This window comes from Lissotriton vulgaris, chromosome 2_1 (genome assembly GCF_964263255.1).
Source record: "Lissotriton vulgaris chromosome 2_1, aLisVul1.2, whole genome shotgun sequence".
In the NCBI taxonomy this organism is placed as follows: Eukaryota; Metazoa; Chordata; class Amphibia; order Caudata; family Salamandridae; genus Lissotriton; species Lissotriton vulgaris.
In genome coordinates this window covers 1,730,352,152-1,730,372,297 of record NC_141687.1, presented here as the reverse complement: position 1 = coordinate 1,730,372,297, position 20,146 = coordinate 1,730,352,152, and the positions used below count along the sequence as shown (strand labels likewise).

General features: G+C 46.5%; 1 protein-coding gene across 1 annotated transcript in view; it reads right to left on the bottom strand.

Annotated features, from left to right (window-relative positions):
- Positions 1 to 20,146, bottom strand: part of LOC147733202 (mucin-2-like) — a 1,332,790-nt gene that overhangs the window by 125,575 nt on the left and 1,187,069 nt on the right. Inside the window, exons 33-34 of the mRNA XM_086957736.1 lie at positions 6,068 to 6,242; positions 1,577 to 1,681 (exon numbers count right to left, since the gene is read on the bottom strand). Coding sequence (XP_086813862.1) covers positions 1,577 to 1,681; positions 6,068 to 6,242 — 280 coding nt within the window. The remainder of the gene's footprint in view (positions 1 to 1,576; positions 1,682 to 6,067; positions 6,243 to 20,146) is intronic.

Sequence of the window (20,146 nt, the reverse complement as noted above, 5' to 3'; positions counted from 1 at the left end):
CACTTTCAACCAGTATTAAATACGTGTCAACAGAACATCAGGTTATAAATCCTGTCGACATATGGACTCTTGTTGAAATGTGTGCTGTTTTGGACTGGTATGTAAATTAAAATTGGATCTGTAATAGTGAAGGATCAAAACTACTTTGTTGTTGTGCTCTGAATTATCAAAAACTTTCTGTATATATGTGGGATTTTTACTTTCCATATATTAACATACACTACTATGATGGCATAGTGTCTATTTATTTGAGCACACTATACTTTTTTCCATATTGTACTTACAAACTTAACAGTGGTGCTGACATTGTGTTACTTCCACTGCTCTCTTGTCTTTTATCTGATTGTATTGCGTGGTACTGTTGTGCACTCTGTTGCTGTATACTCTAGTTGAAATTTGTGCTGTTTTGTAGTGTTATGTAAATTAAAATTGGATCTGTAATAGTGACGGATCAAAACTACTTTGTTGTGCTCTGAATTGTTAAAAACTTACAATACAATACAATAATTGCCTTTAAAAATGTAATTTAATTAATAACATGTCAAGAGTCTGGGTTCCTCCTTCATTTGGCATGGCCTCATTGACTGTGGAATGGGCATTATGGCAGAAAGGGAGTCATGAACTCTGGTGCATCTACACCATGCAGGAGTCCACACTACTGCAACTTGTGAGTCATCGTACCGATGACTGATGCCAGTGAAAATTAGCTGAACATAAACTCTGGGGCTTATTTACAAGCCCTTTGCAGCGCTGGTTGGTCACCTTTCATACTCGAAAAAGTGGCGCTCTGTCTGTGCAAGGGGCTTGCAAATAAGCCCCTTTGTGTCTGGATGGCTGATCTTGTTTGAGCTTCCTTTGCACACCAGGGTCACAGTTGTTTCAAAATGGCACACAGATGCTGGACTTATTATTCTGTATTTTGTTTTAGGAAAAAATACCTACTTTCCTTTACACACCAGGGTCACAGTTGATTTAAAATGGTACACATATGTAGGACTTATTATTCTGTATTTTGTTTTAGGAAATAAAGACCTATCCTATTTTGCCTACCTCAATATTAGCCCTTGCAATCAGGTCTGAAGCTTAACACAAGCTCAAGAGATCCAGTTTAGCAAAAACCATATTCATGTGGTGAAACAATGCTGCAACCAAGCAAAGGTTTTTGTTATCACATTCGGTAGACCGAAAACTGAAAGTATATGATTTTTGTTTTACATGTTAGAATCTGGTAGCTTGTTTGATTTAGTCTTAGTTCATTCCATTGACTACCTTTTGTGAGCACTTTTACTCTTTCTCCAATTCATTGTGCCCCACTTGTTTCTTTCTCCAGTCTCAGCCACTGGTTGGTCACAACATTGACTTGGCTTAGCCCAAAATAACTCACCTATCTATAAACTGCACAAACCAGCCCCATTTCCCAGTCTTTGCTATATTTGCTGGAACACTACATCTTTTGGTGAACCTCCCTGCATTGCCTCCATCAAAAAAGGCATGGGTTTTAAGACTTCTGAAAGATGTAAACAAATACCCTCTAAAATGCAGAAGTATGTATAAAGTGTTGACATGAACAACATACCACATCCGTCGGAGACACAGCAGTCTCCTTCTTCAAACGTCACAGTGAACTGGAAACCAGGATCACAGTTATTCAGTGGGCGACGACAGAGGTTCGGGTTACATTCTGCACAAAAGATATGTAGGGTTAAGAGAGAACATTAGCTAGACCTCCACCATCTCAGTATAAATCATATTTGAATCATGAAAACATTGAAGAGATAATTAATTACAGTTGTTGCATTACTTTTCTTGTTCTAATCCATTCTCTCTTTTTCTAATGTAACTTTGCAATGTTAGGCATTTTTTAAAGAAACCTATGCAATAAAAGCATTTGAATACAAAACAATCCATTGTATAAGAACCCTCACTTAAGAGAAATTCTACTTCACCACTAAGACCATCTCTGACAAATTCAATGAGTCCCCAACGTCTACCAAATACATTCATCATCATTGGTCAGTGAAACAGTTGCCTATGAGGCCTTGCAATCATATTTTTTTTGTAAGGGTATTACAGCTCAAAATAAAGTTTGTAAAGAGGAGGGCTCAATTAGGTGAAGTATTTGACCGCCTACTCTTGTAGGGGACCTATGCATTTTTAATCAGTAAATTACTGGTGGAGACATAATTCTACCACGTAGGAGATTGGTCACTTACAACTTCATTCAAAACAACTTGAAAGAGTTGCTGTGCTGAAGGCACAATTTCACCTAACTGAGAGTCCAAATCAACACACCACTCTAAAACTAAGATTTCTCCCTGGGTGCAGATGTCTAGCTACCTTGGAAACGCTCATATTGCGGATTCCTACATCAAGAAAGGTTATTACCAGTTTGCTTAACACATTGCGAATTAGCACTTTGTTCTTTTGCTGTGAGAAGAACTGAAGACAGAAACAGTGGTGTATTGATTGCAAGACCACTGTCAGGCCTGGCACCATTGGTGTGGGTCTCCCTGCATGTTTGCCTTTGCTTCCTGTATTTTTGCTGTGTGTTGGACTCTGTTTTGCTGATCTAGATGCTTTGGGCACTTTGCCACTGCTGTTCACTTGCAAAGTGCAAGTGCTCCCTTTGTAAAAGGCTGTTATGGATTAGTGATTCCATGATTGGCAATATTTGATTTACTTGTCAGACCCTAGTACAGTGCACTGTGTGTGCCCAGGGCCTGTAAATCGAATGCTGTTAGCAGGCTGCTTCACTGATTGTGCCTCCCACAGAAGCAGTCTGTACAATGTAACTCTGGCCTGCCATTGCAGAGCCTGTGTGCAGTCTAGTACTGCCATGTCGACTTGGCAAGTGCACCCACTTAGCAGTCCCTAAACCTTCCCTTTTCTACAGATTAGTCACCCCTAAGTTAGGCCCAAGGTACCCATGTTGGCAGGGTGCATTGTATGTGAAAGGCAGGACATACCTTTGTGTGTGTGGCATGTCCTGATAGTGAATTTCTGCTGAATTAGTTTTTTGCTATTGCAAGGCTACCTGTTCCCATAGGACAGAATGGAGGGCTTGTTTACAACATCTTATAAACATAACCACCCCTGGGAACAAGGTGGGAAAATAAAGTTTAGTACGCCTGAACTCGGAATGTTAAAATGCATCTTTTGGTGAGGGTGATTTTATATTCTGTTTTTGAAAATACCACTTTAAGAAAGTGGGTATTTATTTGCTTAACCATCTTGTGTGCCTCTGCTAGGTTTGTGTATTGTATGTCTGGATTTTGGATGACAGGGGCTGGAGAGGGGCCGTGGCTCCAGAGAGCCTGAGGAGTCAGGGCTGGGCTGAATAGACCTGGGCTGCCCTTTAGAGTAGGGGAAGGAGATTTCCTTTCACCTGAATGGGCCTGGTCTACCTTCAACAATGCTGTCTCCAGCTACTGCCAGGAAGCTGCACCAGAGTGGACAGAACTGGTTTTGGCTGGGTATAGAAACTCTCTGCCTTCAGAGAACAAAATAATTTTGTGTATAAAAAGAGGGGACCAGGCCCCAGATTTTAGATCACGTCTGGGAATCAAGGGGAACCTTTGCCAAGGAGAAAAGGCAGAGAAGCTGAGGAGGAATGCTGCCCCTGTGCGGTTTGCTGTCTGGTGGTGGCTACTTGCTGCGAAGGAAAGGAATAAAGGACTTTGCTGTTTGATTTGTCACCTGCTTGAGGAAAATATCTCCAAGGGCTTGAAATTAAGCTTGCCTCCTGCTCTGAAGTCTCAGGGACACTTGGACTGAATTTCTTCTGTCTCTCTGCATCTGGAACTGCTGTTTCAGCTGCCATAGTAGGAAATTGCAACATTGACACCGATGAGCGAGGCAGTAACCTGCGCCGAAGCCATGGGCACTGCTCGTAAAGAGCATGGCGCACCACCCCGACTTGCACAGTAGGCTCGATGCCCACTGACTCCATGCTGCATCGACTCCAAAGCCTTCATGGAGGTCGCTGCCTGCACCGTCCCAGAGGACACTGCTCCTGACTTTCACGCCTCACTGCCCCGACTCACACCGTAGCCCCGACTTCACTGACGCTGGTGCTTCATCAACGCGGAGCAGATCCTTAAAGTGGGTGACCACTGAATCCATCGACATCGCACCGTTGTAAGGAAATGATGCCTCGCCACCATTTTTAGTGTTTTTACTATATTACTGTATGTGTTCACAAATGCTTTACACACTGCCTCTGAGATAAGCCTCTTTGCTCGTGCCAAGCTACCAAGATGGTGAGCAGGGGTTACTTTAGAGGTGTATTCCCCTTACCCGGACTAGAAGCAAGATCCCCTATTTGGACAAAGCTATCTACCTCTACCAACTAGGGACCCCCATTTCTAACAACCACCCAGAGAAGGATAGACAACACTAACAGAACTAGCATATTTGATGCTGACAAAAGCATAGCAGATGTTGTCAAGAGAAACAATAATGCCCTTGCTAATAAGTGATAGGGACTTATGATGTGCAAACCACTAAAGATTCCTCCAGCACAGTGGGTTCAGCCTTCATTGTAGAGAGGGTACTTGAACGGTGTGACCTTTCCTCCCTTCATGCCCACTGCGGTTTGCGAGCCCCTTTAGAGAGTGTTCCCATAGGTGCTCCGACCGGTCAGTTTGCATATATCTGTTAATGTGCTTGGGCATTTGGGTTTTGCATGCAATAAGGAGCATTTTGTTTTCAAAAGTAAATGCACTAAATGGACAGTGATCTTCCAGGTGGTGTTTGCTGATTTGCTGAATTCGGAGTCTGTAGCCCATACCACGTCATCTGAGTAGCCATCGAATGCTCTGCCTCACTAATCTGAGATTCATCTGTTTTAAAATGTACATATTTCTGAAATTGGGGGTCCCAAGTACAGGACCACCAGGATACCAATGGTAAAAAAGACCCCAGTTGTTGCAATCAGACCCTAGTAGCCACTGACTTCCAGGAGTCCCTCCAAGCAAGATTTCTCACATTTCGTTATGATTGTTCAGAAAAACATTTGCATGACTACCACTTACACCACAGCCCTCCCAGCCGTTCTCATTGATAACAGCTCCTCAAGCGCTTTGAGACCCTGTCAAACTTCTACAGGAAACCCACATGCAGAAGAAAATACGTTTAAATATGCCCTGTTAAGTCCCACTGAAACTTGTTTAATGCATTCTTGCAGTTTATATTGTAATAATGATATTTGCTCTTTCTTTTGCAGAGTGGCTGTCCTAACATTATTGGTAGAAGGGAATAATAGACAGCCAGAGAGAAAACTTCAGCAGCCGAGGCCAAGCAGAACTTAAAGGCAGAGCCAGTTCTATGACAGAAGGACATTGGGAACCTCTTTGGAGACCACCAGCAGGGGGTGCCAGAATACTAACCAAACCATCCAATACAGCAGATAGTCACTGCATGGCATAGCACATATCTTTCACCAGCACTGCTTACCTTACGATGAACTTTGAAGCTCTATTCAGGGACTATGCAACAGCGACGGTTTAGTTTGGCACTCAGTGATCTAAACCAGACACTAAGGAAGGTCGGACTTATTTTCAATATGTTGTCATTTTAACATACTATTAATACTATTTAGGGAAACATTTTACTTCATTAAATCAATTTAATTCGTCTTTATACCTAAATGCAACTAAAGGTGATCCGTTTATTTAGCAAAGTATCCGCCACTGTGCAGCACCACGTGTGCCCATTTTTTAGTAACATAAATTTGATTGAATTCCACAAAAACATTTAGCAGATGGTAGATTATGTGACACGTGCCAACTCCATAGTGTGTGTTCAATAAAGGTAAACATTTAAATCCTAGATAGCTAGAATATGTCTTGTACGCACTCCCAAAAATCCTTAGAATGATTCTGCCCAGAGAGAGGAAGATTGAGAGGTAGAGGTAGAGGTAGAGGTAGGCAGAGAAAGGGAGAGTGGTTGAGGTGAAGGGTTAGAGAGACATTAGATAGAAAGAACACTTCGCCTTGAAGGTGGCGGCTGGCAATTGACCCCTTTGACCATTCCTTGAAATGTTTCTGAGAAGTCTACAGATACTCACTGCATTGTTCGAAGGGGCAACAGGGGTTGTTCGGGTCTGGAACCTCGATCAGCTCAAATCCTTCTTTATCGCAAGCTGCTACCATGAGGGTTTCACAGAGTACAGTGGTGCACTGCACAGTGAAGTTCTTCGAACAAAAACACTCATTGCAACCACTTTGCCAGGTTTCTCCACTCTGCAAGAGAACATAATATAAACATGCATGAGCCAGACTATCAATACTGCACCAAATACTAGCACAGGAAGAGGAGATGGCAGTAGAAATTACTCTTTAAAAGAACCCAAGGGACTGGCATCCCACACAGGGAGAATGTTTTCTTTATTTGTTACTGTAATAGATCCTCTTCATTCAGCTTTTTTCCGTGCTTCGATTCAAGAAATCCACCCATTGTAGTGTGCACATGGTTCAACATGGCGAGAGCACGGCAGCTTGCATGGTGTGGCAGGAAGGTATGGGGTCTGCCCCTTGTTTCTGGTTTGATGGATGTTGATCCCAGGTTTACAACAGAGAGTGAGGAAAGGGCCTCATTCAGTCATCCATTTTATGGAAAAATATAACCACAATGGAAACATTGGAGTATATTATCAAGGGGGTTTATCTCCGCTTTCTTGGCTTTAAAAACCAAGAAAGCGGAGATAAAATTATCTCCCTATTACCTAGCTGTCGCTAACACCAGTTAGCGACAGCTAGTAGGAGATAGCGACCATCTTGGGCCCCACTTTGCATCTCAGTGATATTTATCACTAATGACATGCAAAGTGGGCGTGCCAAGATGTTAGCGACTGGAAACAGTCGCTAACATCGCTATCTCCTATTACCAACATTTGGAGATATTCGCACTATGGGGTCGATTAGGATCGCGGACGGACTTGAGTCCGTCCGCGACCCCAGAGTATGAGGGAACGTCTGCATGGGCTGCGGCGTTCCCTCATGTGCGATTAGGATGTGACCGCCACCCTGGCGGTCACATCCTGGATATTTAACATTGCGGCGGGTGCTGCTTGAAGCAGCACCCGCCGCAATGTTAAAAGTGCATGTGTAACATTTACATGCACAAAGCGGCAGGCACCGCGCGGTGCCTGCCGCATTGTGCATGTAAATGCTGGGGGGTACCATAGGTACCCCCCATGTGCACCCCCCACCCACCAACACCCTGGGGGCCCACAACGGGCCCCCAAAATCAAAAGTACACATGCTTTTCCACGGCGGAAAAACCGCCGCGGAAAAGCATGTTTTCAAATGCTTCCTAATTTGGCCGGCGGTGTCTGATAGACACTGCCAGCCAAATGAGAGCTTTTCCGCCGCGGTTGTAATCCGGACAGCAGCGGACAGAAACCAAGACCCACCAGCCATCGTAATGTGGCGGTGGGTCTTTGGTGAGCCCGCAATGGATTTTCCGCCTCCTCCGGGCCGGAGGTGGCTTCCGCCGGCCCGGAGGAGGCGGAAAATCCTCCATCCTAATCGGCCCCTAAGCGCGAATATCTCCAAAAGGTAACACTTGCCCTGAGCAGTTCTTAGCCATGTTATCCAATGGGAGGTGGATAACATGTCTAAGAGCATTAGCTCGGTAATGCATGAATATCGCTGACTTTTCAGCAATATTCATGCATTGCGGCCGTTTTTTATCGCATTTGCGATAAACCTTGGTAATACCAAGGCTTATCTACGATAAAAATCGCCGCAGCTCAGCGGTAAATTTTTGTCTCTAACCAAGCAATAGTGATAATTATCGCTATTGCTTGGTAATATGCCCCTATATCTCTTATGATCGATTAATGCTACTGGGCCTCCTCTGGCTGACAGAATCTTGTCTCATCATGATGAAGAGCGATGAAGTTGCCATTGTCTTGCTCACATGGGAAAACTACAGGATTATAAACCGGGGCCAGACTTAAAAAACATACGAACATTGGTACGGCTCATCGGTTAAACTCATACCCCCTAGATTAATCAAAGTCCCGTTTTGCGAGTCAGTAATAGAGATTATTAAGGAATCGCTATTACAGACTCGCAAAAACGGGATTCAAGTACAAAAAGCTATTTATTTTGTGATTCCTACTGCTTCCTTATTTGTGATTAGCTAATTGCTAATCGCAAATAAGGAATAACTCCCCATTCATTCCTATGGGCCTAAAGGCTCATAGGAATGACTGGGAAGACATATCAATGTGCGAATCGCTGTTAGCGAATTGCATTTTGAGTTTGCGATTTCAATGGTGCAGGGGTGTCCAAAGGACACCCTGTTGCACCCCTGAAATGATATTGGACGCTGGTGTTACGCACACACCGGTCCCAAGGACATGTGTATTTTGAATTAAAAAACACTTATAAAGCGCGCATTTACCTAGCGGTTTCTTGGCGCTGGCGGACTTTAGAACCTGGGTGGTAGCTGTGAGAAAGGTAGGCTGGGAATGCTTGCAGAAAAAGATGGGTTTTTATGTGTAACATACAACTTAGAAAAATGCACTTAAGTGCATTTTTCTAAGTTTCCGCTATTTACCACGAGGTGTGACTTTGTGGTAAAAAGCGGCCCAAAATTGCGAATTCGCAATTTTTAAATGTTTCATGAATTGTATTTAAGGAATCTCAAATAGAGATTCCTTAAATGCAATTCCTCGCAAAATTGCAAATTCTATATTAGCAATTTTTGCATTTGGGATAATGAATCCCAAATGCAAAAATTGCGCTCACAAAGGGCCAGATTCTCTGGCCGATTTTACGTTGATAAATCTGGCCAATAGATATTTAGCGTTAGCACTTTAAGCCAGACACAACTGATAATGTAAGGGCGGTATAAAGCAAAGTTCTTTTCATCGTGCCCTCAGGCAGAGCAACAGGGACATAAGTTGAAATCAAGTTATTCAGAAACAGTGCAGTTAAAGGGCACTGTCGGTTCACAGAGAGCTGTCAATCAGAAGAGAATAACTTGTAGACAGCTGTGTTGAAGAAACTGAGATTGCCTATGTGACTAGTTTTTTTCCCCGGCGACCTGGTGCCGCCTCAGTTAGCAGTGAGCCTCTGATGTAGCAAGGTTTCATAAAGAGACTTGCTCGGATGCGATCCTCTCAAATAACGTGTAACATTGTAATCAACATGTTTGTAAATACTAATAATTGCATTACAACTTTTTACATTGAAGCTAGGGGAAGCTTGTCTATGTGCTTTACTAATAAGTAACCCGAGTGTCTACAAATGGCTGCTGAAAACGCGGGAACTTTCTGAGTATGCGTCTACTGCATCTAAGTAGTATGACGTCTATCGCTTTGGTGGGAAATCTTTGCAGCTGCGACATAGCCATTAAGATGGCCACTTGAAACTCATTTGTTAATGCACATGCTATGCTTAAATTGGATCACGCACGTTCTATTAAACTGCTAATGCAATAGTTAAAAAAAATTAAAGGGATTAGAGTAGGAATAAGTGATATACAGTGCCTTCATTTATTTTCGTACTCTAACATGTTTTTCTTTGAATTTATTATAAGTTTGTATTTGGACCTGAAGGGTGACTGAAATCCCCATTCTGCATGGTTCATGCGCAAGCGCCCCAAACTCTGTCAGAATCCATGATGTGACATTGAAACCCAGCCAAGGACGCTCTAGCAAAGAAGCACTTGGGAACCTCACCTCTCGACCCGAAGAAGGGAAGGAAAAGAAGTCAAATTTTGCATACATTGTAAATGAAATTAAATATGAAATGCAGGTAGTAAGCATGGGAAAGTAAAATGAAGGGACAGGAATATTGAACAATGAACTAAAGAAAAGACATTACATTAGTATGGTGTGATGACCTCTGCCAATCCCATCGCCCAATCAGAAGTAGGGGTTTCACGAATATTGAAACATTGGGGGTGGTACATACACTTAGAATAGTATAACTAAGGTAGGCTTAGTCAGTTAGATGTCAGACTTGTCACCGACCTGTCACGGACACAACACTGATGCAGATGATGGATAATGCCAAGGAGGACAGAGACGCAGCTCGAGCACTCAGAAGAAGAATCGAGAGAGAAGAGACAGAGAGAAAGAAGAGTCAGAGATATGGCTGAAGAAGAATCGGTCCATCTAGAAGAGGCAAGAATCAAAGATAGTACCAGAACGGGGTGTGACGCTGGCGTTGCACTTAGAAGAGGTTACCTATCCTGTCCTGAACCTGAACTGAACTGTCCGCTCCTGACTACTCTGGAGTTCCCTTGCCAGCTCCTTGGCCAGGGCTTGGTCCTCACACCATTCTAGGTAAATATAATTCCATGTAGTATGTCCTTGTACTGTACTCTGTTTCTTCCCTTTCCAGGTACCAATGTCATGAGGTCTTACTAAGTCATTGCGCTTTACTTTATTGATCATTTTCCTTAAAAGAAGTTGGTGTATGATATGTATTGGTATCTGACTTACAAAATGATTGCATAGATAACGCTTTTAAAACTCTCTCGAGTCTGTGGTCATTCAAAGAAATAAAGGTAAATGTCATTTCTACCTATTCTGCTAACAACCTTATCTATTGACCAGAGAAAATGAAGAAGCAAGGAGATAAGGTTTGGTAAGAATTGATGTAGATGTAAATTCATCACACAGGAATATAAAATTCATGATCTCAGCAGTGATTATAAGCTTATGTGTGAATGTTTATGGGCCCAGGTGAGTATGGTAGTTTTATGAGTAACCCGAGCTGGTAATCTCGCTGGATCACCTAACCCTTGGAAGCCTGTCACTGCTTATGTATGCCCATTATACAGCATTCTTGCTTCTTCTGCCCAGATGGTATAAAGCAGACATTGGAGAGGGAGGGGTTAGGAAATCCCTGTGTTTAGCAATCTGTGGGACTTCCGCAGGCCCCACTCCTGAGAAGGTTACCCACAGGGCCGCCCGGCCATCATCTTCTGCTATGCAGTAGTCGGCGAGCCGATGATCCTGTCCTAGTTTACCCACCACCACCCACAGCTGTAACCCAATTAAGCACACGGAATAGCACGACAGGTGCAGCGTTTTGTGCGAAATTGCAACTGGTTGCTCATGTAAAGTGCTCACCTTCGGTTCGAGTTTGCGCTACATATTAAAAAAAAACACAAGGGATTAATTAGGTCCTTCCTGGTAATACCCTCTGATACACTGCCCACTGCTCATCACCGCTTGGCAGCTATCGTGCACAGCTCAACCTAATACTATGAGAGCTGGGTGGGAACAGTGTTGCCAGATTTTGAGACCCGTCCCAAGCCCAAAGCTACCCAAGTTCAACCCAAAAATCAGCCCAACGCAGAGCAGTCTCAGCCTAAAAACCAGCTCAATGATGAAACTCTCAAATTCAGAAAACATTTTAAAATCATTCTAAAATCTATTTAATATACATACAGTAGGAGAAGGTACACTGGGCAACAATGGGTTTCTGCAATCATGCCTACATTCTGTTAACACTCATTTTGATGACCAATTCCCACTGTGACCCTGTGTCACCACACATACGTAATGTAACTGATGGGAAAGCAATGCAAAAAAGCAGGAGCTTCAAAGAGCCCTCTCAGATAAAAAGGTATATCCCGAAGTAATCACTGCCTTTGCAAACCTCCTCCAGTCTATTTCTGTTCATGGTGTGGAGTGCAGTTTTCTTTTATCCAGAAGTTCTAGGCCAGAAATAGAAAACTAGGCTGAACAGAGGTTGGGTCTCACGTTTTCCAGGATTTGCTGGGCCCTCCTAAAGTACTTGTAGATTGAGATAGTCTCCTCGTTCTCATACCCAGGCCTTTAACTAGGCTGGTTCCTTCCAGTGCCAAACACCGGCATTTCTGCAAAACAGCTCTTAATTTTTGCCATCACCCTTCGAGTGAAATTAAATGTTCACTCGGCTGTACTACCAGCCATCACCAGCCTTTAATGTAAGCCTGGACATAGCTGCCAAAGTTTCAGATTGCTATGTGTGATATTTTCATAATTTCACTGAAATTATGAGTGACATTTTCTTGAGCACATTTTTGTAATTAAAGTACAGTTAAGACACCTCCCCTTCTTTTTTTATAAAACTTCACCGAAGCAGTGTTTTGCCGGGAAGACACTTTGCAAATGTGGGCCACTTTTTTATAGTGCCCTGGCTGATTTTTAATCCCAATCCAACCCTGAGTAATATTGCTGCAATCGCACACTGTGTCAGAGGATTGCACGGTTGCTCTTCATGAAGCACTTGGGCGGTGCTCCTTCCCGCTTTTGTTTGCATGTCAGCGCCGGTGGTGTGAGAGGAGCTATAAAGATGCAAATGTGCATATTTTTAGTGTGGTAATGCAGGCCACCACACTAAAATGCGTTAGCCTCACCCATGATGGGTGGAACTTGGCAGGGCTGCCTGGAGCGACTCCTTTGTTATGCAGGTGCCAAAAGATACGATCACCTGCTTGTGACCTAAAAGCACAAGCCATGGGGATCCGCCGCAGGGCATGAGGTGTGAAGGGTGTAGAGTTGTGTGGGCCCTAGGCCCTCATGCTAGCAATCACTGACACAGACTCACTGGCTGTATGGTGCAACTGGCCTAGAGCACGTGCGCTCGGCCACTTTTATTCGGCCTGTGTCACCTGACCAGTGACATCAGTGGTGGGTGGGTGTTTAGTGTAACTACACACTCAGCACTAGAATGCTGACTGAGTCTGAGTCCTTACATCCCTCCCAAAATTGGTGAAAAACAAACCAAACGGAAAATGTCCAAAACCCTGTGGGGATAGAAAACACCAGAAATGTAACAAAAGACTCAGGATTTCAAACGAGTCTCTTTGGCTGCTTGCATGCCGCAGGCCGTGCAGTTCCTGCATTCCGGACTAACAGTTCTCTGTGTCACGGCTCGCAGTTGTACAGCGGGTTCATTCTTTGTCTGTGCCGTCTGGACGTTGTTATCAGCCCTGCCTTTTCGTTGCTCACTTGGTGATGATGATTAGTTGGAGAGAGAGATGGATGATCTAGGTGTTGTTTCTCCTCTGGCTTCTTTTCTCCATTCTGGTTCTGTGATGTTTCCGGGCAGGCTTCAGTGTGTCTCTTGGCAGGTGAAGAGAGTAGGTGCAAACATCCCTCTCACTAGGATGCCCCTCTCGCCGGTGCTCTTCACTCACCAGATGTCCAGGAGGACCTCTTTGCCAAGCTTCCACTGGACTGGTGTTTTTGGTCGTGTTGCTCTACCATAGCCTTCAGGCCATGAGCAGGGTGCTCCACGAGCCTCACCGTTGTGTCCTAGTTCCACCTGAAGGTTGAGTTGTCAACTCTTTTCTTTGCTCGCGAGGCATTCATCTACGAGGGTCCTGCAGACGTGCATCTGTAGATCTGTCTCCCGTGCGGGACTTGCTGCCACTAGAGTCCCTTGAGGCCTCTGCTTCCTGGGTTGCCACGGGCTGGTGTAAGGTGGTCAGTTCCTCGGCTTCCGGAGGCCTGAGCAGTCTCGCCATCCAATCTTCCGCTCAACCCCAGAGGTAGCTGTTATCAACAGTCTAGCTTGCTCTCTTCTGCGATTGCCATGTGGATGGCTCGTAGGTAGCTGTCTTTGATCTGTGCTGCCAGTGCTCTTGCCAGGACTTGTCTTCCAATGCACTCAGATGTTCAGTGCCTGTCTCCTTTCTTCTTTCCGTAGGGGCGGCTTCTTATTGCAGTGGCAGCGTGCCACTCTGATTTCTCCATCCTTCTTCTTGCAGTGGCAGTGTGCCACTCTGATTTCTCCTTTCTTCTTCTTCCAGTGGCGGTGGCCACTCTGATTTCTCCTCCCTTCTTCTTGCAGTGGCAGTGTGCTACTCTGATTTCTCCTTCCTTCTTCTAGCAGTGGCAGTGTGCCACTCTAGTTTCTTCTTCCTTCTTTTCTCAGTGGCAGTGGCCACTCTTCTTCTTCTCGCGACCTAACCTGGTCCTATCTTCTTTCATCTTCTCAGGCCAGGCTTCCTCATGCAGTGCGCGCACTCTGCACGTGTCCTCCTGGTCTTGTCCTACTGCTAGGACACTATCTTCTTGTCACTTAACTCCCAGGGTTAGCGTTGCGACCTTCACTTCCTCTTTCTGTCGCCTCCATTAATTGTGAAGTTAAAGTTCATTGGTCCATGTTCGCGGACCGCGCCTTGGCTGAACTTACTTCTTGGACCTCGTGCTGGTCCCTTCTGCCGATGTCCAGCAGGTAGGCTTCGTGGTGCGAGCTTCTTGGATCTCATGCTGATCCCTTCTACCGATGCCTGGCAAGTAGGCTTCTTGGTTCTGAGCTCCTTGGACCTCGTGCTGGTCCCTTCTGCCGATGTCCGGCAGGTAGGCTTCGTGGTGCGACCATCTGGCTGGTCGACTTCTTGGTGCAACCATCTGGCTGGTGGGATTCGTGCTTTGTGGCCAGGCTGAGTGGTCCGGTTGCTCGTTTGTTGAGACTTCAATGCTGTGGGTTGTCTGCAAACCATTTTCCTTGCATCGCAGTTCAGCTGCTTTGGTGCGCATCTGGGTGCGCTCTTTGGGTGTTCCTTGTGACTTGCTTCTTTGGGCCGTTGCTGTCCGCACTTCTGCGCATTTGCGTCATGCGCTTTTGCACATCCTGTTGCTGGGTTCCAGAGTCCCTGTCAGTTAGTGTGGTGGTGCTCTGGTCTTCGCCATTCTCCAGCAGAAATGACCTATGGCCACCAGGCATCGCTGTGCTCTCTTCCGGCGTGGCGTAGGTGCTTCTGAAGTGTTGCTTCTGGAGGGTTGCGTCACCACTCCATTGACATTCTCCTGGTCTTGCTTCTTCTTTACGTTGTTGGTTGCGACCTTTGGAATTTCCTGCGTGAATTTGCTGCACTCTTGACGCGCTTCTGGGTCTTCTGGAGCGTTTCTGGGGTTCTGTTGCGTTCTTGCACTTCTGGCGCGCTCCTGCATCGTCTTTTATCTTCTCAGGCTGTGTGGTGGCTTTCCGGTGTGGCAGTGTCCTTGCGCACTCTTCATGGGTTCACCTTTGTCTTTCTTTCCTTTTCCCTAGTGGTAGTCGTCCTTCTGTCACGTGCTGTGGTAGTGTTGCCTTTCTTTTATTCCCTTCTCCTCGGTAATAACCACCTGGCCAGCAGGTGGTTCTCTGTCATTCTCTAGGCATCACTGTGGGTAAAGGTAATCCGGGATATCACGGGCTATTCCTTTTCTTTTAGAGGCACCTCGGGTCACACATTCTTGGTGCGGCACTTGTGCTCTAAATGCTGTACTTCCTGATTCTTCCCCTGGTGGTCTGTGTCCTTCCATTCACGTGCTGCACCAGTGGGTTCTGCCCTTTAGCTGATGGCTCTTTTTGGTTTGTTGCAGGCTCGTTTCTTTTCTCCCCTGCAGTACTGGACTACGGCAGCTAGATGGCGCTGCTGTCTTCCGATTCTCTGCAGATCTCTTTATCGGCCCCAGGAACTTCGTACCTCCTGCGGGCCTCATTTCGTGAACTTGATGGTCTCATATGCAGCACCAGGGGGGGCGGGGTATTTCTATTTACTGCCGGTGCCCGGGAAGCTTGCAAGCTGCCGAAGACCTCCACCTTTCCCGCTGGTAAGAGTTCCGGATCTTTGAGTTCTTTTGTGCTGCACTGGTATTACTTTGCTTGGCCGTGGGCCACACGCTTTCTTGCCTTAAATTCCCCTCCCACCCGCAGCAACTTCACTCATTCTTAAGCTGCGGGGGGGCGAAAGGCCAGCGCTGCTGCCAGAGTCTGCCTTCTCCCTTTTTAGGCAGTCTTAGACCCTGCAGTCACGTCGGGCCTTTGCAGGTCGTGGGGCAGACGCTGTTTTCTAGCTCCTGCGTTCTTTCACTTGCTGGGCGTGCGGCCAGGCAGGCATTCACTTTTCACCGCCACCCGCCATGATTGTCTGAGCGCCTGGCAGCTCTCCTCACGCTGCGGGCGCTCTCCCTTGAAGATATTCGCCCCGCCGCCGCACTTTCACACACGCTGTGCGGCGGGGGACGCTGTAGGCAGGCTGTAGGTGGGCTCCGCGAGTCTTGCTTTATTAAGGGCCGATAGCTGGTCACACTGCTGGGGTGCAATTAAAGTTTATAGCGGGTGGGCTCCGCTTTAGTGTACAGGCATGAGGGGGTCGCTTCTCGCTTGCAATCCTCAGCGTTCGGGCTCCGATCAGGCCGACGGGCCTCTTCATTAGCTGCGACCGTGGTGAGTGGGCTCCGCCCAGCCAGCACTCCTCTCTGGTGGGGTCACTTCGTCGCGGCCGGCGCAGGTGGGCTTCGGCCAGTCCGAACTTCTCTCTGGGCACTTCTTCGCCCGGGTGGACCTCTTTATCCACGCGTGTGGGCTCCGCGTGGATTTCCACGATGGGGGCAGTGTAGGCTTGGTGGCGGCTGATGCAGGTGGGCTCCGGTCGGTCCGCTTCTCGTTTGGCAGGCTTGAGAGGTGCAGGGTGGGCTCCCGGTCACCATCTCATTACTGTTCAGGCCCGGGGCTCATCTCACGCCCCGCGGGCCTCTCGGCTGCCGGCTCTGATCATCGTAGGGGGTGCCCTCAGGCGGACAGCATTCTCTTCCCCTTTTCCATTAATTTTCATTTAGTTGCGGCACGCATGTCTAGCGTCCGCCCTCGTCGCCATTGTAGAGTTGTGTGGGCCCTAGGACCTCATGCTCGCAATCACTGACACAGGCACACTGTGCAACTGACCCAGAGCGCGTGCGCTCAGCCACTTTTATTTGGCCTGTGTCACCTGACCAGTGACATCAGTGGTGGGTGGGTGTTTAGTGTAAATACACACTCAGCACTAGAATGCTGACTGACTCTGAGTCCTTACAAAGGGCAGAGTGCAGGCTCTACATTTAACAGCTCTGCAGTAATTAATGCTGCTGCACGGACAGCTACTGCCAACTATTACCAGCTTCTAGACATTTTCTAAAGCCCATAACAAATAAAAGTAAGTATTTTACAAATAGTTTTTTTTAACGTTTCGAATGGCATGGTATAGTAATTTCACAGTATCAAAATGCTAGAACTGAAGCATTTTCACCATTATTTACCATAAAGTCAGTGTTACGTATTCATCTACTGCAGCTAACAACCATTGAGGAAGCCAATAGTCTGGGCTTGTTTGAAGTGCATGCCAGTTCTATTACTTATTTGGGTGCAATAACCGAAAGAGGCTGCAAAATGCCAGTTAGGCAACAGATGTTTATCTGTTTAAGCCCACACTTATATTGGTTTCACCCCTTTGAGAGACCACCCACCCCCCTGGTTTTTCAACCCACTTAAAGCTCTGGACACACCTTTTACTCATTAAAATCACAACAGAGTCCATGTATACTCTTTATTTTGTAGGAATCTTTACTAACATATCCTCATGTATAATTAATATTAAACTGCTCACAGGTGTTCTGACCAGTAGCAAAGTCTCTATAAACACCTGAGGTTCCGTGACAATTGTAAGTGGTGTTTTCGACTCGCACGAATATGGTCGAGTCTAGTATCTGTGAACCGCAAATGACGAGCCTAGTAAGTGTGCGCAGTTTCGCTGTGCTAACTTAAGCCGTTCGTTTGTTATGTGGGCTTTTCATCTGTACCCACGGGTTCCATCTTAGATACGGCATCCATTTTGTTTCTTGCCCTCAAGTAGTCAGCGAACGGACGCTGTCCGCTTCGCGACTCTGGGACTCCCAAGATATTTGCGGAAGACACATGTCCTTTGAAAGTGTCTTTATGACGAGGGGGTTGCTACTGTAAGGCAGGTGGCGCCGCTTGAGGCCCATCTTTCCACACGGACTTATTGTCTCAGCCGTGCATCTCATTAGGCACGTCCCTTTGATGCCTGTATCTCGTGCTTCCCGGCACCTCCCCTTTTACACCCTTTCCGATCTCCCCACTGTCTCCGTCTTCCTCTGCACCTGTCTTCGTTCCTGTTTCAATCCACTTTACTGCTGATTGGAATTTGCTAATGGTGGGAAGATGGGTTTTTACAGTTGGGAACCGCCAAATGTTTCCGCACTTATGTTCCGGACCTTGTATGTTTCAAAGCGATCAAAGCGACCCCTCTGGGAGCTCGATGTGGGAACCGAGTTGTAAACCTTTGTGTTTAATGTTAGCCTATGGGTAAAAACTGTATAAAAGGAGCGATCCACAAAACCAATTTGAAGCAGTCTCCCCAAGTTGCACGTGGTGTGCTTGTCGTGATCTCTGTGTTCCCTGCAGTAAATAAACCTTGACTCTTTGACGCCGAAGGAAGTGTCCCGTGTCTCTGTGACTTGTACGCCGGAGCAGGTTACCCACGAAGGTTTCAGGTGTTGTGCCCTGGCACCGCTGGGTCCAAAAGAACCCAGTCCTTCAGTTGGCGCCCAACGTGGGGCTGCATCAGTGGTACCGGTCCAAGCCCGACGATCGTGAGGAACTTCGTGTGAAATCTCCGAGGGAAGGTGCACCCCGCTTCATCGATCCTGTTGTCGAAATAAGTGGCCCGAAGACTTTTCCCGCGAAGATTCCCGCCTCCTAACGGCTGCGACGGACTGCTGCCCTGACTGTAGACCTGTTTTGGCGCCTGGCGTAGACCTTGGTATAGCGAGACGATTGACGGGCCTTCCTGAGGACGCCATTGATCTTTGAGTTAAGTATTTGTGGGTCGCTCCCAGAATCCTTGGTTGTAGACACTTTAGCGAGTGTCTTTGTTGTAAACACTAGTGGTTTGTTGTTGTTGTACACGCTGTGTGAGTGTTTTTGTCGGTGACACTTTGCTAGCGTACCTTTGTTGTTGTATTTGTTTGACGACTGCAGCCGCCAAAGACCGAGGGTTTTGTTCTTGCTGGGACTTGGTAAATCCCGTAACCCTTGAAGTTTGTGAAACTCGGCTAGCGCGCAAGATGCCTGGTCGCAGTACTTTGTTCAGTTGCTTTAGACCTTGTGGTGCGGATTCCCTGCTGGAGGACTCGTGTCCGATACCTCCGGTAGGAACTCCTACTTATGACTTATATAGCAAACATGGGCTAGGCCCGATTGCTTTTAACGATTATTGGATAAAATATACAAAGAAAGACGGCGATCTTCGTTGGCCACCTCATGGTAGCTTCGAAGCGTCGATCTTAGATAATTTGGAAATTAAGTTGTTCGAACGTAAATCTAGGCCGGCCATGTTTGATGCCTTTCGGTTGTGGCGTAAGGAAGCCCGACAGAAAGAGATCAGACAGAATAAACGTAGTGAGCGAGATAATGTTGCTACTATTGTAAAGAAAGCTGAGCAGTTCCAGCGTGATAAGGAGGAGAAGGATAAGGAAGTGTTTGAGAGGCTGCAACGTATGACCATAGATAAATGCTATCCTGCTTTGCCTACGGAGTCGGATAAGAAGGAAGAGGCAGTTGAGGATCCTTTAATGTCCTATCTTATGAAGTCGCCACCTCCGTACGTACAGGGTACCGCAGCTCCTGTGGTCCCTGCCGTACCTGTTCTCCCACCTGTTATTCCTCCGCCTATTCCTCAACCTGCACCCGCTCTTCCGACTGTTCCTGCTCCTGTGCCTGTGTCTATTCCTACTGCTCCTCCGCTTCCACATACTCCTGCTCACACTACTGCTCCTGTGTTGTTAACCCCTGTCGTTGCTAATGTTTCTACTCCTTCTCTTGTTAGTCCTGTGTCTTACTCTTGTCCCTCTACTCGTAATCGTAATTCTCCCATTGCGGCTAGCTTCTTTCAGTCGCTCGGACCTGTTTTTGGGTCTGCTGGTTCCGATGGTCCTCAGAGACGTAGCCAGCTTCCTGCTAATAGAGAACGCGCTGCACTGTACAATATGGCGATGGGTTGGATGGACAACCCGCAGAGAAATCCACCCCGTGTTGTTCTTGAAACATTTAGTCAATTCAACATACCGACTCAGAGGTATGTGTTTGACGAAATGTGCAAACTTTTACATGATCAGATAGCGGCTGTTGCGCCTGACGAGGTGCTGACCGCCCTGTCTAATCTTCGGCTTCAGTTCGCAACTGGACTGATTGTCGATACTAATGTCCGACGTGCTATCGAGCAGTTGCTGTCTTTCCGTCTAGCTCCCATTCCTCGCGCACTGTTTGTAGAGGATCTTGAACGCCAACAAGCTGAGTCTGGCCAATATCCTATGCGTGAAGTTCCGCCGGTTTGGGTACCTGCTGATAATACCGATGTTAAT